The sequence below is a fragment of the Fundulus heteroclitus genome, chromosome 8, assembly GCF_011125445.2.
Source record: "Fundulus heteroclitus isolate FHET01 chromosome 8, MU-UCD_Fhet_4.1, whole genome shotgun sequence".
Lineage (NCBI taxonomy): Eukaryota > Metazoa > Chordata > Actinopteri > Cyprinodontiformes > Fundulidae > Fundulus > Fundulus heteroclitus.
Genome location: NC_046368.1, coordinates 1 through 18029, shown reverse-complemented (window position 1 = coordinate 18029; position 18029 = coordinate 1). Strand labels below are relative to the sequence as shown.

Below are 18029 nucleotides of genomic sequence, written 5' to 3'. Positions count from 1 at the left end.
TGGTGTCTCAGAAACGCACTTAATACAATAAAATATCTATATTAGAAGCAACATTCCCTACAGATTTTGCGTGTGTAAATTTTGAACAAAAGCTACGTTGCTGTTATGTTGAAAAATAAATCCAGACAATATAGATCATGACTATAGAATGCAGTGCAGTTGGCTGGTGATTTAGACCATATTAAAAACTGCTTTATAGCCACTCTTATGATGACACACGAATACTTCTATTACCCGCTAATTTTCACCACCTATTTTTGAGATTTGTAATAATTTAAACCAAGTTGTACTTCTTACAGCAGAGTTTGAAATGTTCACATCTTGTAAAGTGTTGAAATCCCACAGATAAGATCAAGCAAACTCACATCTCATGTTGTTTCTACATTTCCTTCCTCTGTCTGACTCACATCCATAAACGTTTTAGGGCTGGGCTAATTCCACGTTAAGCTCTTGAAACCAATTTGATCGTTGCAATGACACACTATTTCTGAATCTCAGATGTAATTCCCGTGTTATAAAGAACTCAAACACGACCCAAACGTGTGCAAAGATGAGCGAGAACAATTGCTCAATGGTGACATCTTGTGGCTAAGTCTTGGCACAGCAGACTGGATCGTTTAGTAAAGTAAAATAAAAAAAAGGGAAGTTATCACTCAAAATGTCCATCGGATTCCAGCGTGCAACGCACTGTGGACATTTTTATTTTAATTTAGTAACATCAACAGACTGAGTTCTGCAGTACAGATGCACTAAAAAGAGCTTTTGTAAAACGTCAGCTGACGCGGGACGTGGTGCATTTAGACGGCGGATCACTCGGGAATGACGAGGCGGCGTGGGAGGGGAAAGAGGTCGAGAGACGACCTGTCTGGGGCGATTTAAGTTTGTTACGTCATTAACTCCTGTTAGCGTAAATCTGCACAATTAAAACACAAAACATGGGAGATCACACCCAGGACATGGACTATATCATTGACTCGTTTTCATTTAGGGCAGGGACTTCATATGTTTTTTTTAATATATAATAAATAAATAAATAAATAAATAAATGTTACGTTAATAACGGTTAAGTTACGTATCGGTCACACAAGTGAAACTGTGCTTCCGCCCCTCGTCCGGGAAACTGATTCCGTCGCGAATGACAGATGAGGCGAACCCACTGCCTGTGCGTGTGGTTACCTTTTTTACCCTGAGCTCAGTCTGAAGGACAATTTCTGTACTTTTAAAGGACGCTTGTTGTGTCGTGGACAAGCTTCAAACGTACATTTCGCTTTAATTTGACAAATAAAGTAAAAATAGGGATAATATTTTGAAGAATAGTGGCCCGAAAGAGCGGAAATGAATAAAGCGAAGGACTGACTACGCGCTTACGCGGCACTGTGGTTGCCTGAAAGACAACAATCAGGGTTTTTTTTTGTCGTTCACTTTCACAGCCGGGGTAGCCTGTTGTTTGACAGCTCCAACAGACTTCTTAGCTTCGCGTTCCCGGCTGTGTACCTGCTTTTGAGTCGTTTCATCCAGCTGAAAACGTAGTTATATCTGTTCTCGGGTAAAACCCGGTACCAACTCAGTTCGCGCGTTTTATCAAGAAGCTTTAGTTCGCTAGCTAAATAGCATTGCTAGCGACATCGGGCTAGCATCGGGGAGCCTCCCAACAGCTGGAGGCTGGAGGAGCCACATCGCCACCGTCTCATTTCATTTCACTTCTGTGGTTTATTCATAGCTTCCTTGTATTTCCACATCTGGGTAGATGTGTGTTTTCTTTAGCTAGTTGGCTATTTTGGTAGTTTTTTTTTCGCTATTCTTCCAATTGGAGTCCCTTCTTTCTTCCTTCCTCTTTTGTTTACATGGAGACACTTGATCGGAAGTGCTTTGTTTTCATGCAGTGTTCCTATTAGTTTCGGACAACAAAGCTGGAGGGGGGAAAAAAATGGAGATTTTGAGGTAGCTAAAACCGAGGTATTTCTCAACCAGAGCGAGAGAGGATGAGCTGGGGTCTGACAGAGGACAGCTGTGCCACAGCTGGACTGTTTGATTAGCGTGGGTGTTGGATAAGAGAGGAGTTTGTTTGTTCCTATTAAAGCTGAGCCTTATGGGAGAAGCTATGAGGAGACTTGGCGGTAAACCCTGGAGGAAGCTGGGCTTCTCTTTCGCCGCTGAGATGCTGACGAAGACGCTTCTGATCGCTGGTCTTCTTAGCTGGGTGGATTGTTTAGAGAACCAGAGCATGAGCCCAGAGGAGAAGACCAACATCAGGTGAAAACTGACCCAAAGCCAGTTCTTCTGTCTGTGGCATGGCTGGAATCAGCTGGAAAGGGCGGCTCGTTTCATGTTAAACTCTGATTTGTTTTACAGAAACCAAATTCTTGAAATGTTCGACCATGCCTATGGAAGTTACATGGTAAGGACATTTAAAGTTTTTCTTTTAATTGCCAGTTCTTTGTTTGTTTTTTTGTTTGTTTGTTTTGTTTAGTTTTGTTGAGTCGGAAGTTTTTTTTTTTTATTAGTGGAGATAGAAACCAACCGAGCTGGATCCGGTTAAAGTACCTGATTTTGAAACGATCACTTAGTTTAATGAAGAGTGGACATGCATCGGGTTTGTCAGACCAAAGAATCACAGCATGCAGGGCTTCTGGAAAACATCAATAACAGCCAGACTGGGCCTGACATTGAAAGTCAGAATGTTATAAATATATATATATATATCCATTTTCTTACACGTCTATCCCATGTGGGGTCGCGAGGGGTGCTGGTGCGGCAGGGTACACCCTGGACAGGTCATAAGATTTTTTTTTTACAAGTTGCAAAGACAAATGCTTTACAGAAACTTCTAAGGATCAGTCCACAGATACAAGATGTTGGAAAATCTAAACCACGACTGAAAACAAGATGATAAAGTGGTTCAACTGTTTCACCAAGTATTTCTGTACAATTTCTCCATGGTGAATGTTTCCTAACTTAGCTCATTTCTGGAAAAGCTGACTCGTTTTAAGGCAGCAGAAACTCCAAACCTGCATTTCTTTCCTTCATTTTTATGTATGTATTTACCAGACAGCCTGACTAGATATAGGAATTGCAAACTTATCTAAAAACCTTTTTAAATACATTTTTGTTAAAATTCAGGAGTGGTTTATTGGCACCTAAAAAAAAAAACAACTTTGTTTATTTGGCTGAGAAGAAAGTCACAAGATTACGCTGTGTTGTTTAATAGTAATATCATCTTTATTGTCATTGAAACATACATTACAACGAAATTTGTTCTCTGCTTTTAACCCATCACCCTTGGGGAGCAGTGGGCTGCCATGTGTGGCGCCCGGGGATCAATCTGGGGTTAAGGGTCTTGCTCAGGGACCCAGAGTGCAGGCACTGGGATCGAACCGGGTACTTGCAAAAAACCCCGCAAGAGACTAAAAATATGACTGTCAGTTGGATCTTGAACACATTTTCTGCAGCTTTTATACACGTGCAGCCAATGTGGAGTTGGCGTTCCCTGCTTGCTCCTCAGAATAGACGATTTCCCTTCTTTTGATTGATTGTGATGGTAGGGGTAACTTAGCTTCAACTCCCAAATCAATTGCCATTAGCCTCGAGTCTTTCAACAGGATGTAAGGCTCAAAGAGTCTCCTTTCATTCATTGCATACAAACGAATAACACCTTTTACAAGTAGCAGGGAGATGGTTAAATTGCTTAAATAGCAGGACTGAAATGATTATGTGATGGCTGTGGCAAGCCTAATTGCAGCTGTTGCTGTTGCAGAAATACGCCTATCCAGCAGACGAGCTGATGCCTCTCAGCTGCAAAGGGAGAGTGCGCGGAGAAGAACCCAACAGAGGGGACATCGACGACTCCTTGGGGAAGTAAGAGCAGCACAGTTTGGCATTTGATGCCTGGGAAGCTTGAGGGAAAACTCACGGCTCCCTGAAGCGAACAGACTGGTTGAAATGTGTTTAAATGGTTTATTTAAAGACAGTGCTGCCAGTCGACTTTAGAGTTCATTTGCAGAGTCTTACCTCAGTCTAAACGCTTTATTATTTACTATACCATTTTGGACCAATCCCAAAGGAAAAAGAAAACGGTTCAAATCAAAATACAGCATTATTTAATTAATATTTTTTACTGTTAAAAATATATATATATATATACATAAATAATTAGTCGATATAGGGCTGGACGATAATTCAATAACAATATATATCGATCAATAGACATATATTGATGATAGAAAAAAAAGGGTCAGTAAAAAGTTCAATAGAATAACAGTTTTCCTTCCTTTTGCATTCTAGCCTATGATGTAGGTTAATTAGTCATTACATCCTCCCAACCAATCACAAACAGAGACACAGGATAGCTCCGCCCCCAAGCTCCACCCCCTTCAAAGAGTTCAGAGGGCACATGTTCTTTTTCATTTTTTAAAAACTTGCAGTTTTGGTAAAAGTTGGTTGAATAAAGGGTTGAATTCAGTGTTTGTGTGTTCTGTATCTAAAATAGGTCACCAAGCAAAGCATAAAATGGCCAGCATTGCACTTAAAACATATGTTTTGAATTTGTTGATAATCATCGATATCGATCAATATGATTTCTATTTTATCGATATGCTTTTTTTTTTAATATATATCGTCCAGCCCTGGATCGATGATATTCCTGCTGATTTCTTGCTGTGCTTTTGAAACAACTAGAAAAAGCTGTTCCTGCGTAACAGCGAGTGAGAATGCTAATCTGCAGAATGATTTGAGCAGAAGATGCAGAATATCAATGCAGAAGAGAAAAGTAGCTGAAAAACACTGAAATCAGATTTGAAGAATTTGAAAAAAATGAAGAATTAGAAGAATGTGAAGAATTTGAAAAATCTGAAGGAATTTGAAGAATTCAAAACATTTGATGGAAGAATTTGAAAAAATGTGAAGGAATTTGAAAAATTTGAAGAATTTGAACAAAATTTGAAAAAATCTGAAAAATTTGAAAAAAGTTGAGGAATTTGAAGAATTTGAACAAAATTGAAGAATCTTCAAATTTTTTCAAATTCTTCAACTTCCTCAATTTTTTGAGAATGCTGTATAGCATTCTCACTGATAAAACGTGTGTGAATGAAATCAACATTAAAGGAATAAATCACGGACTCACAATAATGTAAATCACTGTATGTACAAAAAGGAGTGCATTGTTATATTCTGCCAGTTCAAACAGGTTGTGGATCTTTAAAAAAATAAAAATAAAGGTAATCATCAGTGAAGTGTGACATGACCTCCTCTCACCCACCGTGTCGTAACATTTCTGCCACATCTTCTGTAGGTTCTCCCTCACGCTGATCGACACCCTAGATACTTTAGTGGTAAGTACTTCCTTTTCATCCGGTCGCGCGTTTTACCACCTGCTTCCTTTTGACAGTTGAGTCGTTTCATCCGTGTGTGCAGGTGTTGAACAAGCTGGACGAGTTCGAGGACGCGGTGAAGAAGGCCGTGAGCGACGTGCGCCTGGACAACGACGTGGTGGTGTCCGTGTTCGAGACCAACATCAGAGTTTTGGGGTATAACGCAGACTTGCCGTGCGCGCTTTACGTGCTGCACGTGTCCCGCCACGTTGCTCATCGTGTTGAAAACGTGTGTCCAGCGGCCTTTTGGGGGGACATGTGATGGCCGACCTGCTGAGGCAGCGCGGGGAGAGGATGCAGTGGTATCGCGGCGAGCTCCTCCAGATGGCCGTAGAGTTGGGCCATCGGCTGCTTCCTGCCTTCAACACCACTAGTGGCCTTCCCTACCCTAAGGTACCCACAAGGGGCGGATTTGTGTGATTAATATTAATGCATATTATTAAAATCCCTTGATTGACTGAAGCGTCCAATGGATTTTCCACATTAAATCTAATTTAAATGTCATTTTGTCCCTTTTTTTTGGTCGATGCACATCCAGCTTTGAGTTAAACGTTTTTGCTGTCAGTTATTAGTTTACAGAGAATCAACACGCCTCAGGTGCTGGATTATACTTTATGTGCAACAGGTTGGCTGTTCTTTGATTTAGGAATAAAGAGATAAAGCACATAACTGTAAAAACTGACATTATTGTACCCTAGGTGTTCAAAAGGGCTAAAAAAATAAACAGAAATTACTAAATGTGATCTAATTAAGTATCAAACGAGCAAATTATTATTATTTCTCTAAAATATTAAGTTGGCCTGAGTCAGGGAAATCAATGTACCCTATTTTCCGGACTATAAGTACAAGTCGCACCAGCCATAAAATGCATAATAAAGAAGGAAAAAAACATATATAAGTCGCACTGGTGTATAAGTCGCATTTTTGGGAGAAATTTATTTGATAATATACAACATCCAGATCAGGCGTGTCAACTTGAAAGACAATTTTAAATAAAAAATAGAACGGAGGCAACAACAGGCTGAATAATTGTACAGTTAGCTTACGCTACATGACACAGCTGAGAATGTGCCTGGTATGTTAACATAACATATTAAAAGCTATTCAGATAACTATAGCATAAATAACATGCGAAGAAGTTAACCAAAGCGCCCGTGTCACTCCAAATAACTAAAATCCAGTGAAATCTTCATCCTCGGTGTCACTTTCAAATAACTCCGTTAACTCCGGACGTAGAAGATGCGGCACTTCCGCTTCTACGTCGCTTACGTCTGATTCAACACAGGCCTAGAGCGCCCTCTTGTGGTTTGGTGGGAAAATAACAGGTGTAATGATATACCGGTAAAAATGTGTAATAATTTCACACATGAGTCGCTCCAGAGTATAAATCGAACCCCGGGCCAAACTATGAAAAAAAAAACTGCGACTTATAGTCCAGAAAATACGGTAATTTGACTTTCTCCCTCAGTATGGAAGCTAGTTCTGCACAGTTCAGTGAACACAAACAATTCTGACCGAAAGAAAATGTTTGGGAATTTTGTAAATGTCATGTGCTAGCTATTATTTTTTATATATATATATATTTTATTTTAACTGAATAAAGTGGCGACCCCTTCTTTTGTTCACCAGGTGAATCTGCGGTACGGCACCTTGAACCCACTCTCACGCACCGGCACTGAATCTGACACATGTACAGCCTGCGCAGGGACGATGATCCTGGAGTTTGCTGCTCTCAGCAGACTGTCGGGAGAGTCTGTGTTCGAGGTACCGCCAGCCCATAATTGCAGAGTCCTCTTAATGTTTGCTTTTGTGCGTTAGTGTGCCTGCATATGTGTAATTACTGCGATGTGTGGCTTATATTGAAAATTAAAGATGGCTGCTGGTTGATGTTTCATAGGAGCATGCCAGGAAGGCCCTGGATGTCCTCTGGGACAGGAGACAAAGAGGAAGTGACCTGGTGGGAACTGTGATCAACATCCACAACGGAGAATGGGTCAGGAAAGGTAAGATCCTTCTAGCTTAAGTATACATTTGCTTAAGCCTAATAAATCCCACAGTCCCTCCTATTGTTGCGCAATCTTGATCCCACATCGCTTTGATTTAACGCCCCGTTTTTCTGCAGACAGTGGAGTCGGCGCAGGGATCGACTCGTACTACGAGTATCTGATGAAGGCCTACATTCTTTTAGGAGACGATACATTTCTACAGAGGTTCAACGTTGTAAGCGACCCTTTAAGCAAACGCCTGTGCAGCTGCCATATTTAATGTGTTTTAAGCCATAGTACAGCACAGTAAAGCATTATTGTGAATGGGAGGAAAAATGAGTGATGGGTTTTCAAAATGTTGCCAAATAGTGACTGTATCAACTGTTAGTTACGCACTACACAAATCTGGCCTTTATATATGAGCGGCAAAAAAAGCCATAAGAAGTCTTGTTGCTACTCGCCTTCGGGACACTAACCATGTAGAAGGAGGCACACTGGTCACATAAGACCACAAACTATAAGCAAAACCCAACGTCTTTAGGACCTTAACGCTCCACGTCGCACTGAACGCCATTGCCGCTGTGAACCGTGGTGATGGTTGCATCCTGCTGTGGGTTTACTTCAGCAAGGGATAGAGGAGACGGCAGTCAAAGATCAGATCTCGATTCAATTAACAATCTGTGATAACACTGAAAATGAAGGAATCTCAGTCCCTCGTATGCAAAGTTGGTCGACATAAACCCTGAAGACGAAATAGTGCCTGAATACAAATGCATGCCACACTTTTCTGATTTCTATTCAAAACCATTTAACATTTACCTTTCACTTCACAATTATGTGCTACTTTGTTAGACAGTCACATAAAAAGAAAACATTATATTGAAGCCTGTGGTTGTAATGTGGGAAGATATTTTGGAAAAGCTGAAGGGGTGTGAGTTATTTTGCATCCCATCCTACAACACTGGCACAGACCTTGTCACCGGATGCTGTAAACGACTTATATTTAATGCAGTTCCTTTGACGTTTCTCCGTAACAGCACTACACCGCCATTATGAAGTACATCAGCCAGCCTCCTCTTCTGCTCAACGTACACATGCACAATCCCACCGTGAGCGTTCGCAGCTGGATGGATTCTCTGCTCGCTTTCTTCCCTGGATTACAGGTCAGGTGCACCATTTAAAAATAAACAATGCTCCATTAAAGCTGTAGTTGGTAATTCTGTTCAGAAACGCTTTTTGTAATACTGGGTGAAATGGTCCTGCCATCCTGAAAGTAATTTATGCATCATGTATTCACAAAAAAGAGGTTAAAAATTTGTTCTGTGGGAGCTGCAGGCCTGTAAAAACTCTAACCAATCCATGTCCCTCAGTCCAGAAAGCATGGATATGAGTTTTACTCCTGCTTTCACTCCCCTCTGTCCCTGAAGTATCACTTTATCTATTGGTTAGTCCACATGGCAATCATTCTAACTCGCTCCTGTAACACCAGTGTCCTTGCTCGTTCCCTTCTAAGATTCAACTTGCTAGCTTAGCATGCGCACTTCTTGTGTCTATGTATCTGGTGAGGTTAGCGGCTAGGTTAGCAGTTAGCTTAGCAGTTAGCCGTTCATTGTAGCTCCATGCTCTCACATGGCCGGGAGTCGCATGAAGCGACCCGCGTTCATGTTTATCAGAAGAAGAGGAAGGCCTCAGTAGAAAGAAATAAGACCAGAGTGGATTTGGGAGATTTGTAAGATGCGATCCCCCTGAAGAGCGAGGGAAGCCGGTCGTGCGCATGCGCAGTTATTCAAAAAGGGACTTGGGGAAACTTCTGGAAAAATCACAGACCCTAGTTTTTACTACGTTAATAATGCATTTTTTTTATATTTGAAAAGCAGCTTTCATAACACTCAAGGACACTGTACGAAATTAAAACCCAATAAATGTCAATACAACAACAAAGCATCAATGATCTTAAGCACATTTGTTCCAATTAGTAAACAGTAGATGACAGACTGCTCATTCTAAACAAAGTTTTTACTTATTTTATGTTGTATAGGTTTTAACAGGAGATCTGAAACCAGCCATAGAAACTCATGAGATGCTATACCAAGTCACAAAGCAGCACAAGTTCCTTCCAGAGGTAAAGTATTTCCATCTCCTGTTGGCTCTGTGTCTTATCGCGCAATGGATACACATTTATAATATACAAGAATAACGGATGTCTTACTAATTATAAAGTTTGTGTTTTTTAATAAGTGATATTACGCAGCTATATTCTGTTGTTGTGGCTGAATCTGTCGATCAGTGTCCCCAGTCACTGTCTTTTATGTTTTCTTCCTTTGGTTAATCTCCACACAGGCTTTTACCACGGAGTTCCGAGTTCATTGGGGCCAACACCTCCTGAGACCAGAGTTTGCAGAAAGCACCTACTACCTCTATAAGGTGGAAACCCCGAAACAAACAAACAAACATGCTGGGATTTGAACCCAGGAACTGTCTTGGTTCAAGGCAACAGTGCTAGCAACTGTGCCACTCTGTAGCCCTAGTTTGATGTATTTGCACGGTTAAAAGGAACACGAAAAGATCCCAACAAATCGTGAAAGAAACGAGCAAAATGTACTGCTGACATTGAAAGGTTAATAGCAATTCTCAACATTGCTGCACTAAAGTCAACATACTTAATTTCACATCCATTTTTAAAAGGAGTAGACCAGAATACAAATAAACGCCGTGTAAAAAGAAAATGTAAATGCAGTTGGATACAAATAAATCTGTTTACACTTTTTACATATTATGAAATCCCTAAAACCAAAAACATAGCAGTTTTAATGATTAGCTTGGTCTCACTTTCTTTTCACATATTGACCCCTAACTAGTTGCCAATTAACAAACATATTAGTGGCATATTGACGCCTGAATAATCATTATGAAGCACTTTTTTAAAAGACATAATGTTTAAAATCTTTACCAGATGGACCATCCAGCCAGCTAGCAGCCAGATAGATGCCCCTTTTATAAATCCCAACTTAAACTGTTGTTAGTTCTTACTATACTGAATATTATTGCAGTCTAGAAAGTCCAGGTGAAATACCCTAACAAATAAAAGTGCTCCTATATCCTGCATTGCTTGACTTCCATGTTTTTTTCCTTTCTTTTGGCAAGGGTTTAAGTATAGCTTTTGATCTGTGCAGGCCACTGGTGACCCTTACTACCTCAGAGTGGGACAATCCATAGTGGAGAAGCTCAATGCCTTTGCCAGGGTGCCTTGTGGTTTTGCTGCTGTGCAGGACGTCCGGACTGGGACACATGAGGACAGGTGCTGCTTGGGACCAACGGAGGCAAACTTTGAGGGCAGCAGGAAATCATCGTTTGGTGTTGACGTTATTGTTTTTGTCTTTTTGTACAGGATGGACTCGTTCTTTCTGGCAGAGATGTTCAAATACCTCTATCTGCTGTTTTCGGACAAGAGCCAGCTGCCAATTGACATAGACGACTACATCTTCACCACAGAGGCTCACTTACTGCCCGTCTCTCTCTCCACGACTCAAGCAGCCGTTCAGACCAACGTCACGGTAAAAGCTCTTTCTTTAGCCCAATCTGCACATTTTTGCTCTATAACATGAACAAGATTATATGCCCTAATCACACATAGTGTAAGGATATTAAACATCTTATAATTACGACATTTTATTGTGTAACATACAGGTGATGGTCATATAAAAAAAAAAAAAAAAAAATATATATATATATATATATATATATAGTCTCTATGTAATTGATTAATAATATACAAGTTTTACATTTTGAGTGGAATTACTGAAGAAAATCCTACTTTTTCATGATATTCTAATTATATGACCAGGACCTGTGTATATATTGCTGAACTCATTTATATTAAACTGTCACTTATATCCTTTCTATATATATAAAAAAAGATACAAAATGACTAATAATAATTTGAATAATTTGTTAGAGGTACCCTGTTGAAATTCTAATGTTCCTTTTTTTTTGATACGTTAAGTATTAAATAGTACAGCAGTTCTTCTTACCTGATTTCGCTGGCCTTTAGGAGGATGCTGCTGTTGCTCATGATGAGGACCTATTTACACACTCCTGCCCCAGCACAGAGACATTGTTCCCCAACAACCCATCGTTTGCCAAATCCATACGGGACGGCTACAAGTACCTGACCGGGGTGGGCCGAGCCTTCACCCCTCTACCTATCAGGTTTGACTTTTTGCATTAGACTCTCTGCTGCATTAATGTGGAACTGAGTGTTTTCATTACTCTTCTCAGGGAAATTGAACTACCGCTCCACGATAACGTCATGGAGCCGGTGGAGTTCTTAAAGAGCATGGGCATCTCCCTCACCCCTCTGAGTGACATTACCCGAGGAGACAGCGGTGGTCTGAAGGTATTTATGTTGGGCCTTATTTACATAAAAATCAATCCCTCTTAAGCACACGGAGCAATTTCTAGATCACACCCTGGTCCGCAATATGAGCATTTAAGATCTCCAGATTCCAAGATGTTGGAAGATTTCCTATTTAGCAAATAAAAAGCGCTTTGGGATAAAATCCTGATTGAGGTGAGAGCAGTCATTGCCTGATTTAACTATTAACTTTTTTCAATGTTGTATGAATAAAGATTTTAAGTGTCTAAAAGAAAAGACTTAATCAACTTGGTCATATTTATGCATTATGGAGTCATGCATTTATGATCCCTCAAGCTACTTATTGTTAAATATAAAAAAAGTAATTAAAGGAGCTCTAAGTAAGATATTTACTGTAAAGTCAACCTAAATCATTCTAATTTCATACCCAGGATGAAAGTAACATTTGGAAGTAACATTTCCTATAAGCTCTTCCTCTCCATCAATAATGTCTTAGTCACGTTTTTTTTCTCCTTTCAAACCTAGAGGTCCGTATAGCTAGTGTTTACTTCCTGGTTCCTCAGCCAATCATATGAGAGTTCCCGGGGTTCCGAACACAGAGTGCAGCATTTGTTTTTTTATTTTGGCAAAAGAGCAACAGCCTGCAAACATGGAAGCCAGTAAGAGAAACGGACCAGAAATAGAACAGAATAGAACATTATTTACCTGTCCTGTGGAAGTAAAAGTTTAGTGCAACAACGGACCGTTTAAAAAGGGCGTATTCAATTATGTGCCAATTTGAGCCACGAGGTGTCAGTATTACTTATAGCTCCTTTAAGTAGCCTACTGGGGTACTTAAAGGAGTTTGTGTAATTACAATTACTTTGAACTTTATGAATTTAGAGAAATGGGTTCCTTCCTTGGTGCTGGGTGGCTCAGTTCTGTACAACATGTGCTCCTAGCCTGATCCATCCAGTACACGTGTTTTCATTCTCTCCTTGCCCCATTTCCTGTCTAAATGCTGTCAAATGAAAGTTGGTAGTACTCCATACCTGTAATTACTACTTATTATTCAAACCTTTTGAACTCATTGTAATTTGTATCTATTCAGATAATAATAGAATAATTCTATCATTCTATTATGATTTTATTCTGTTTTTAAAATATTGACCCTGGAATCTAAGTCTACATGTTTAATTGCACATTTAACTAAAAAAATGGTTAACTTAAATTGCACATTTAATTAAAAAATATAATATTTTAGGTGCATAAAGGATCTTTTTCTAGTTACAAAACACACCTGAACAACATGGAAAATGCCACGTTCAAATAGATTGTTATTTGTCTTTTTGCCGTTTTTCCACTCAGCATAAGGGAGTGTTTCGTGTAAAGCTCGTGGCAGAGGTGAGCCAGACTGCAGAGGAGGAGCTGGTGGTGCCGCACGTCGTTCAGCTCATTTCCCCTCCGTTCCTGGGCAGGACGGCTCTCACCGCGGGACCGGCCAAGTTTGGGATGGACCTCACCAAGCAGGAGCACGGGGTGAGATAAATGATAGCATTCCGTGAATGGACATGAGAAATGCTGCAAAGGTTTATCGCCGGATCAGTTCTGAGATACTTATTTTGTTTTAATTTGCTTTTCTCGCAAGCATAAACTGAATTTAATAACTAAAATGAATTCCTGTACCACAGGTGAAAGGAACCATAGTGAAAGCTGACCCCTACACCGCATGTGGACCAATAGAAAATGCAGCAGAGATCAAAGGCCGCATTGCGCTGGCATTACGGGGCGACTGCATGTTCGCAGCCAAGGCCCGTTGGCTTCAACAAGCAGGAGCGAGTGGAGCGATCTTTATAGGTGCGGCTTCTGATCAGAGCTGAAACGCTTTTTTTATTTTTATTTCAGCATTACTTCTTCTAGGCTTCAATGTCTGAACTGCTCAGCAAGTAAACTATTGCAAACGCTTGCCGCACAGATAACCGCGAAGACAGCAACAGCGAGGAGACCCCCCTGTTCCAGATGATCGGAGACGGCGACTCCACCGAAGACATCGCCTTGCCTTTGGTGTTTCTGTTCAGCCGCGAGGGCGCCGTGCTCACAGCCGCCCTGGAGCAGCATCGCAACGTGGACGTGCTGCTGCTGCCCAAGGAGAGGCAGTTGGGACAGGGTGAGGGACCTGGAGGAAGGCCATTCAAAGATAAATGATCAAAAAAAACATAAGCATTTGGAGTTTTATAAACTCTACTGGGATTTGAGCTCAGAAGGGACTGAGAATAAACTTTTCATTAACACACATTTTAGGAAGGTCTGCGAATGCAACCCATGCCCACTGTTGGGTACGGCGAAGTATCTGCAGGGGCTCTCCGCCGGTTTCTCTCCCAAAGGGCCTGGACACGTTTTCTAGCATGCATGGCATTATGAACTCACTGAAATGTGGGGATATTTTAATTTAAAATCCGATGCACTCTGTCAGTAAACCGGGTATTTCAGCTGGAAAATGGTCCGAAACAGATGACCAAAACAACACAAATCGGTCCGTCTTTGGCCATCTTAGTTCCAAGACTTAAATTAGGACTGGACGATATAAGAAAATTAGAAATTGATAAATCATATTGATGATCGATATTGATAATTATCAACAAATTCAAAACATATATCTTGAGTGCAGCCCTGGCCATTTTATACTGTTGCTTAGCAACAGAACACCCAAACAGTGAATTCAACCCTTTATTCAACCAACATTTTACCAAAACTGCAAATTAAAAAAAAAAAAAAGGAAAAAAAAGAACATTAACTCTTTGAAGGGAGCGGAGTTTGGTCTTCGTTTGTGATTGGTTGGGAGGATTGACGACTGTAATATTAACCTACATGATAGGCTAGAATGTAAAATGAAGGAAAACTGTTATTCTATTAAACTTTCTATTGACACTTTTTTTCTATCATCGATATATGTCTATCGATCGATATATATTGTTATTGAAATATCGTCCAGCCCTAATTTAAATCCTACAAAAACATTTGTGGCTGTTACAGGATGTTACAGGAAAAGACAACATGCTACCCAGCTAGCTAAGGTTTCAACAGCATTTACAACGTAACTTTTTTTCTTTGTTACCCACTACTTGCGCTCGAATGAAAGTTTTGTAGCGGTGCAAATAAATGTGTCCATCACTGTACCCCATATATCCGAGTTCCAATGACTGAGCTTTTAATAACTTATACTTGGGGCTGGGCGATATGGATTAAAAAATAAATCTCCGATTTTATCATACCAAATCCGATTAATCGATTTTTTTTTTTTTTTTCCCCTCCTTTTTGTTTCATAAAAAGAAATTGAAGAAATTATTTTAAAACCTTGCTTTTTATGTCAAGCATTTCGTCAGGGAGGTGACCTGAATTCAAAGTGCAACTAAAAACAAGATGTGAAACATGCTTGTAAACAAGATGGCAGCCGTGCCATTATAAACAATAAAAATATAACAAAACATTTGCTGCTAGCGGTATTACACATTGAGCTAAGAACAGGCTTCACTGCACTTGTGAACTTCAAACTAAATAAAAAAAAAAGTAAATAGGTAAATGAAGTACCTCGTATTATGGTAAAAAAAAGTTTCCACTTAACAATATTTTGACAATACATTTGCCTAAACATATATTCAGCATCACATGCTGTTCTTTTCATGGAAACCCAATGACTGTATTGGCAAAATAAAATCCAGATTTTCCAAAAATGAAATCCTAAAGAATTGTAATTTGAATTAATCGATTAGATCGATTTATCGCCCAGCCCTACTTATACTTTTAAGTTTTTAATCATGAGACTGTACTTCTACCTCTATTCTAGCTCATTCTCCCTTCTTCTTTCTGGGATTATCCATTTAATGTTCTTTTTTTTCTTTTTCTTCATTGTACAGATAAGTCAGAAAAACCTGTCAGCATGAACATAAAACTCCGTCTCAGAGAGGAGGGCGAGCCGGAGGAAGGAGCAGCTCGAGGACCCAGCCTGGAGTTGGTTTTGGAGAACGACGAGGTCCTCCTTAAGGAAGGGGGTGAAGACGGTCTCGGCGGAGAACAGCAACCGGTCTGCGCTGAAGGCAGGACTGAACCCTGTTCTGAAGGCTCGCCGCAATCCCCCAGCCCCAAAACCGGCCCAGCCACAAACCCTTGACTGACCTCTGCGGTTCCCTAAAGCGGCTTCTTGATGGGTTTGTGGACAGCATGTGGCCTCCTCTCTCTGCTCTGCAGCACAGCCTGCTTGTTTACAGAAGTACAGAGAGGAACTAAAAATACGGCTCCATGTTTATGACACTGTGGAGTCAGCGGGGGGGGGAGTCCGCTCCGAACAGCAGGACGCCATCCTTCCCCTTGTAGCTCCAACATCTCCTGGCTATGATGAAGTGTCCAGTAGACCACGGTTTAAAGTCATCCTAACCTAATGGGATGCTTAGATGAGGTAATAAAATGTATGCAATTTGCTTTTAATCTAGATTGCACCTTTTTTTAACTCAATCAGATACTGTTTAAAGAGTCCGTAACCGGCGGCGACGGCGGCGGCTTCCATGATTTCTCAGTTTTGCACCATGTGTGAAGGTGGATGATGGAGACAAACTTGGGCTCATTTGAAAAGTAAATTTTTTGTGCTAGTTAGGAACTTCAGGGACTTGATGAGTGAATGCAGAATGCAAGAGTGACCAATTTAAGGGGGAAAAGTGCACATTTTGAGCAGGTGTGTTACGCACTTCCTTTTTGCTAATTAAAACATTAGATTTTGTGAGTGCAAAGTGTTTGATAACTAGACTGAAATATTTTAAAATACAACATGGTTAAAACCTGATCATGAAAGTAATAAATTCAAGTATAGAAAATTAATTGTCATTAATATTTTAGATTCTGGTCAGATTTTTTTCACTGTTGGCTTTTCTTTCCCTTAACATTATTGCATTTGTGCCGTACATTTAAAGGATGCTAATTCATAATCACCTTGTTAAAAAAAATGAGAAACATTCAGCTCTACCATGTCTAGCATATGTGACGATTAGCTGTGGGTTTGTCTTTGGTCGTTTGTGCCAACCAGGTTTAAATCCCATTTATTTTGTGGTGAGACCTCACATAGAAACAAAGGCTACGCAGTTACATCTCCAAACAAAAAATATTTAGGAACACTTTGCCTAATTGAGTTGTGAATGTTAGTTTTTTTTTTTCTTCCCTTCTTTCTTTCCACGTTTAACACGGTTTCACAAGAACTAGAAAACACTGTCCTGGGTGAATTTTGGTGTTACTTGCACAGGTTAACAGTCCAGCTCTCGCACACTTGACACCTAACTTCGTATTTCTCGGGCATTAACATGTGCAATGACTTTAATTAGCTGATGTAAGATTAATAGAATTGCTGGTCTTTGCTTTCAGGACTCATAAGTTGGACGTTTTCCTTCCCGTTTTAAGTATTATGACGCATAAAAAAATGCTACTTTGGCCAGTGGACCATTTATTTTTTTCCTCACTCTGTAGAGCTTATTTTAGAATCAGAAAGCCCAAAAGGTTTTCTAAGGGCAAGGAGACTTTTACAAGTCTTATTGCCAAGTTTTATACCTCAGGTCTGTGCACATTATTTTCATGCTGATTAGAATGACAACGGTGCAACGCGAGGACACTTTTTTTTTTTTTTTTTTTTTTTTGGTTATATTTTAGTTTTTCATGTTATTTATTATTCTGTTCAGCTTTTTCCTCTCAGTGCTGTTGGTCAGTGGCTGCAGCCTAAAATGTGCCAAAGGGATGTAATAACATCCACACAATTTTTTTTTCTTCAATGAAATCCTATTAATAGGTATCACTCTTTTACTAACATTTCTGTCATTTTTTAGAATCTGAAAGATTTTAGGAGCATCTGACTGCATTGAACTTGATGATTTGCTTCTAGTTGTTGTTTTCTGTATCCATTCTTACTGTCAGTGACATTTTAATCTGTTTTGACAATCGAGAACTCTGAACATTAATTTGGGTGAATTTGAGAATAAAGATGTTTGTAACGTTCTGATAGCGTTTAAATTGTTATTTTTGTTGTTAAATTTTAATCTCTTGTTTTCCTTACGTGATGAGTGTGACGCCTGATCTGTATATTTACTAAAATATTTAAGCAGTTGTGAGAATTTCCAGTAGCTGTGCTACAAAATGAGCTAATCTGACCTTCGTGTCTTTTATGCTGAAGTGAATTGTGCTGCCATTGCCGATACAGAAGGAAAATAATGCAATTTACCAATACTGATGTCTGCAGAGGTTGCTGAGAGAAACTTTTTTACAATAGTTATGAATATTAGTTCACTGTTT

At 39.9% G+C, this 18029-nt stretch overlaps 1 protein-coding gene across 1 annotated transcript; it reads left to right on the top strand.

The window, feature by feature from the left end:
* Positions 1-1404: 1404 nt before the first annotated feature.
* On the top strand, positions 1405-15735 carry si:ch211-282j22.3 (ER degradation-enhancing alpha-mannosidase-like protein 3; the record flags this gene model as incomplete). The annotated part of the gene is given in 20 exon segments (XM_012871120.3): positions 1405-2253; positions 2353-2398; positions 3755-3855; positions 5288-5327; positions 5410-5522; positions 5606-5759; positions 6996-7130; positions 7264-7369; positions 7489-7586; positions 8389-8514; positions 9390-9473; positions 9692-9775; positions 10525-10649; positions 10740-10905; positions 11403-11560; positions 11630-11747; positions 13074-13244; positions 13397-13562; positions 13681-13872; positions 15620-15735. Coding segments are annotated over 20 exon segments (2463 nt in total), but the record flags the coding sequence as incomplete, so codon positions are not given.
* Between the last annotated feature and the right edge of the window lie 2294 nt (positions 15736-18029).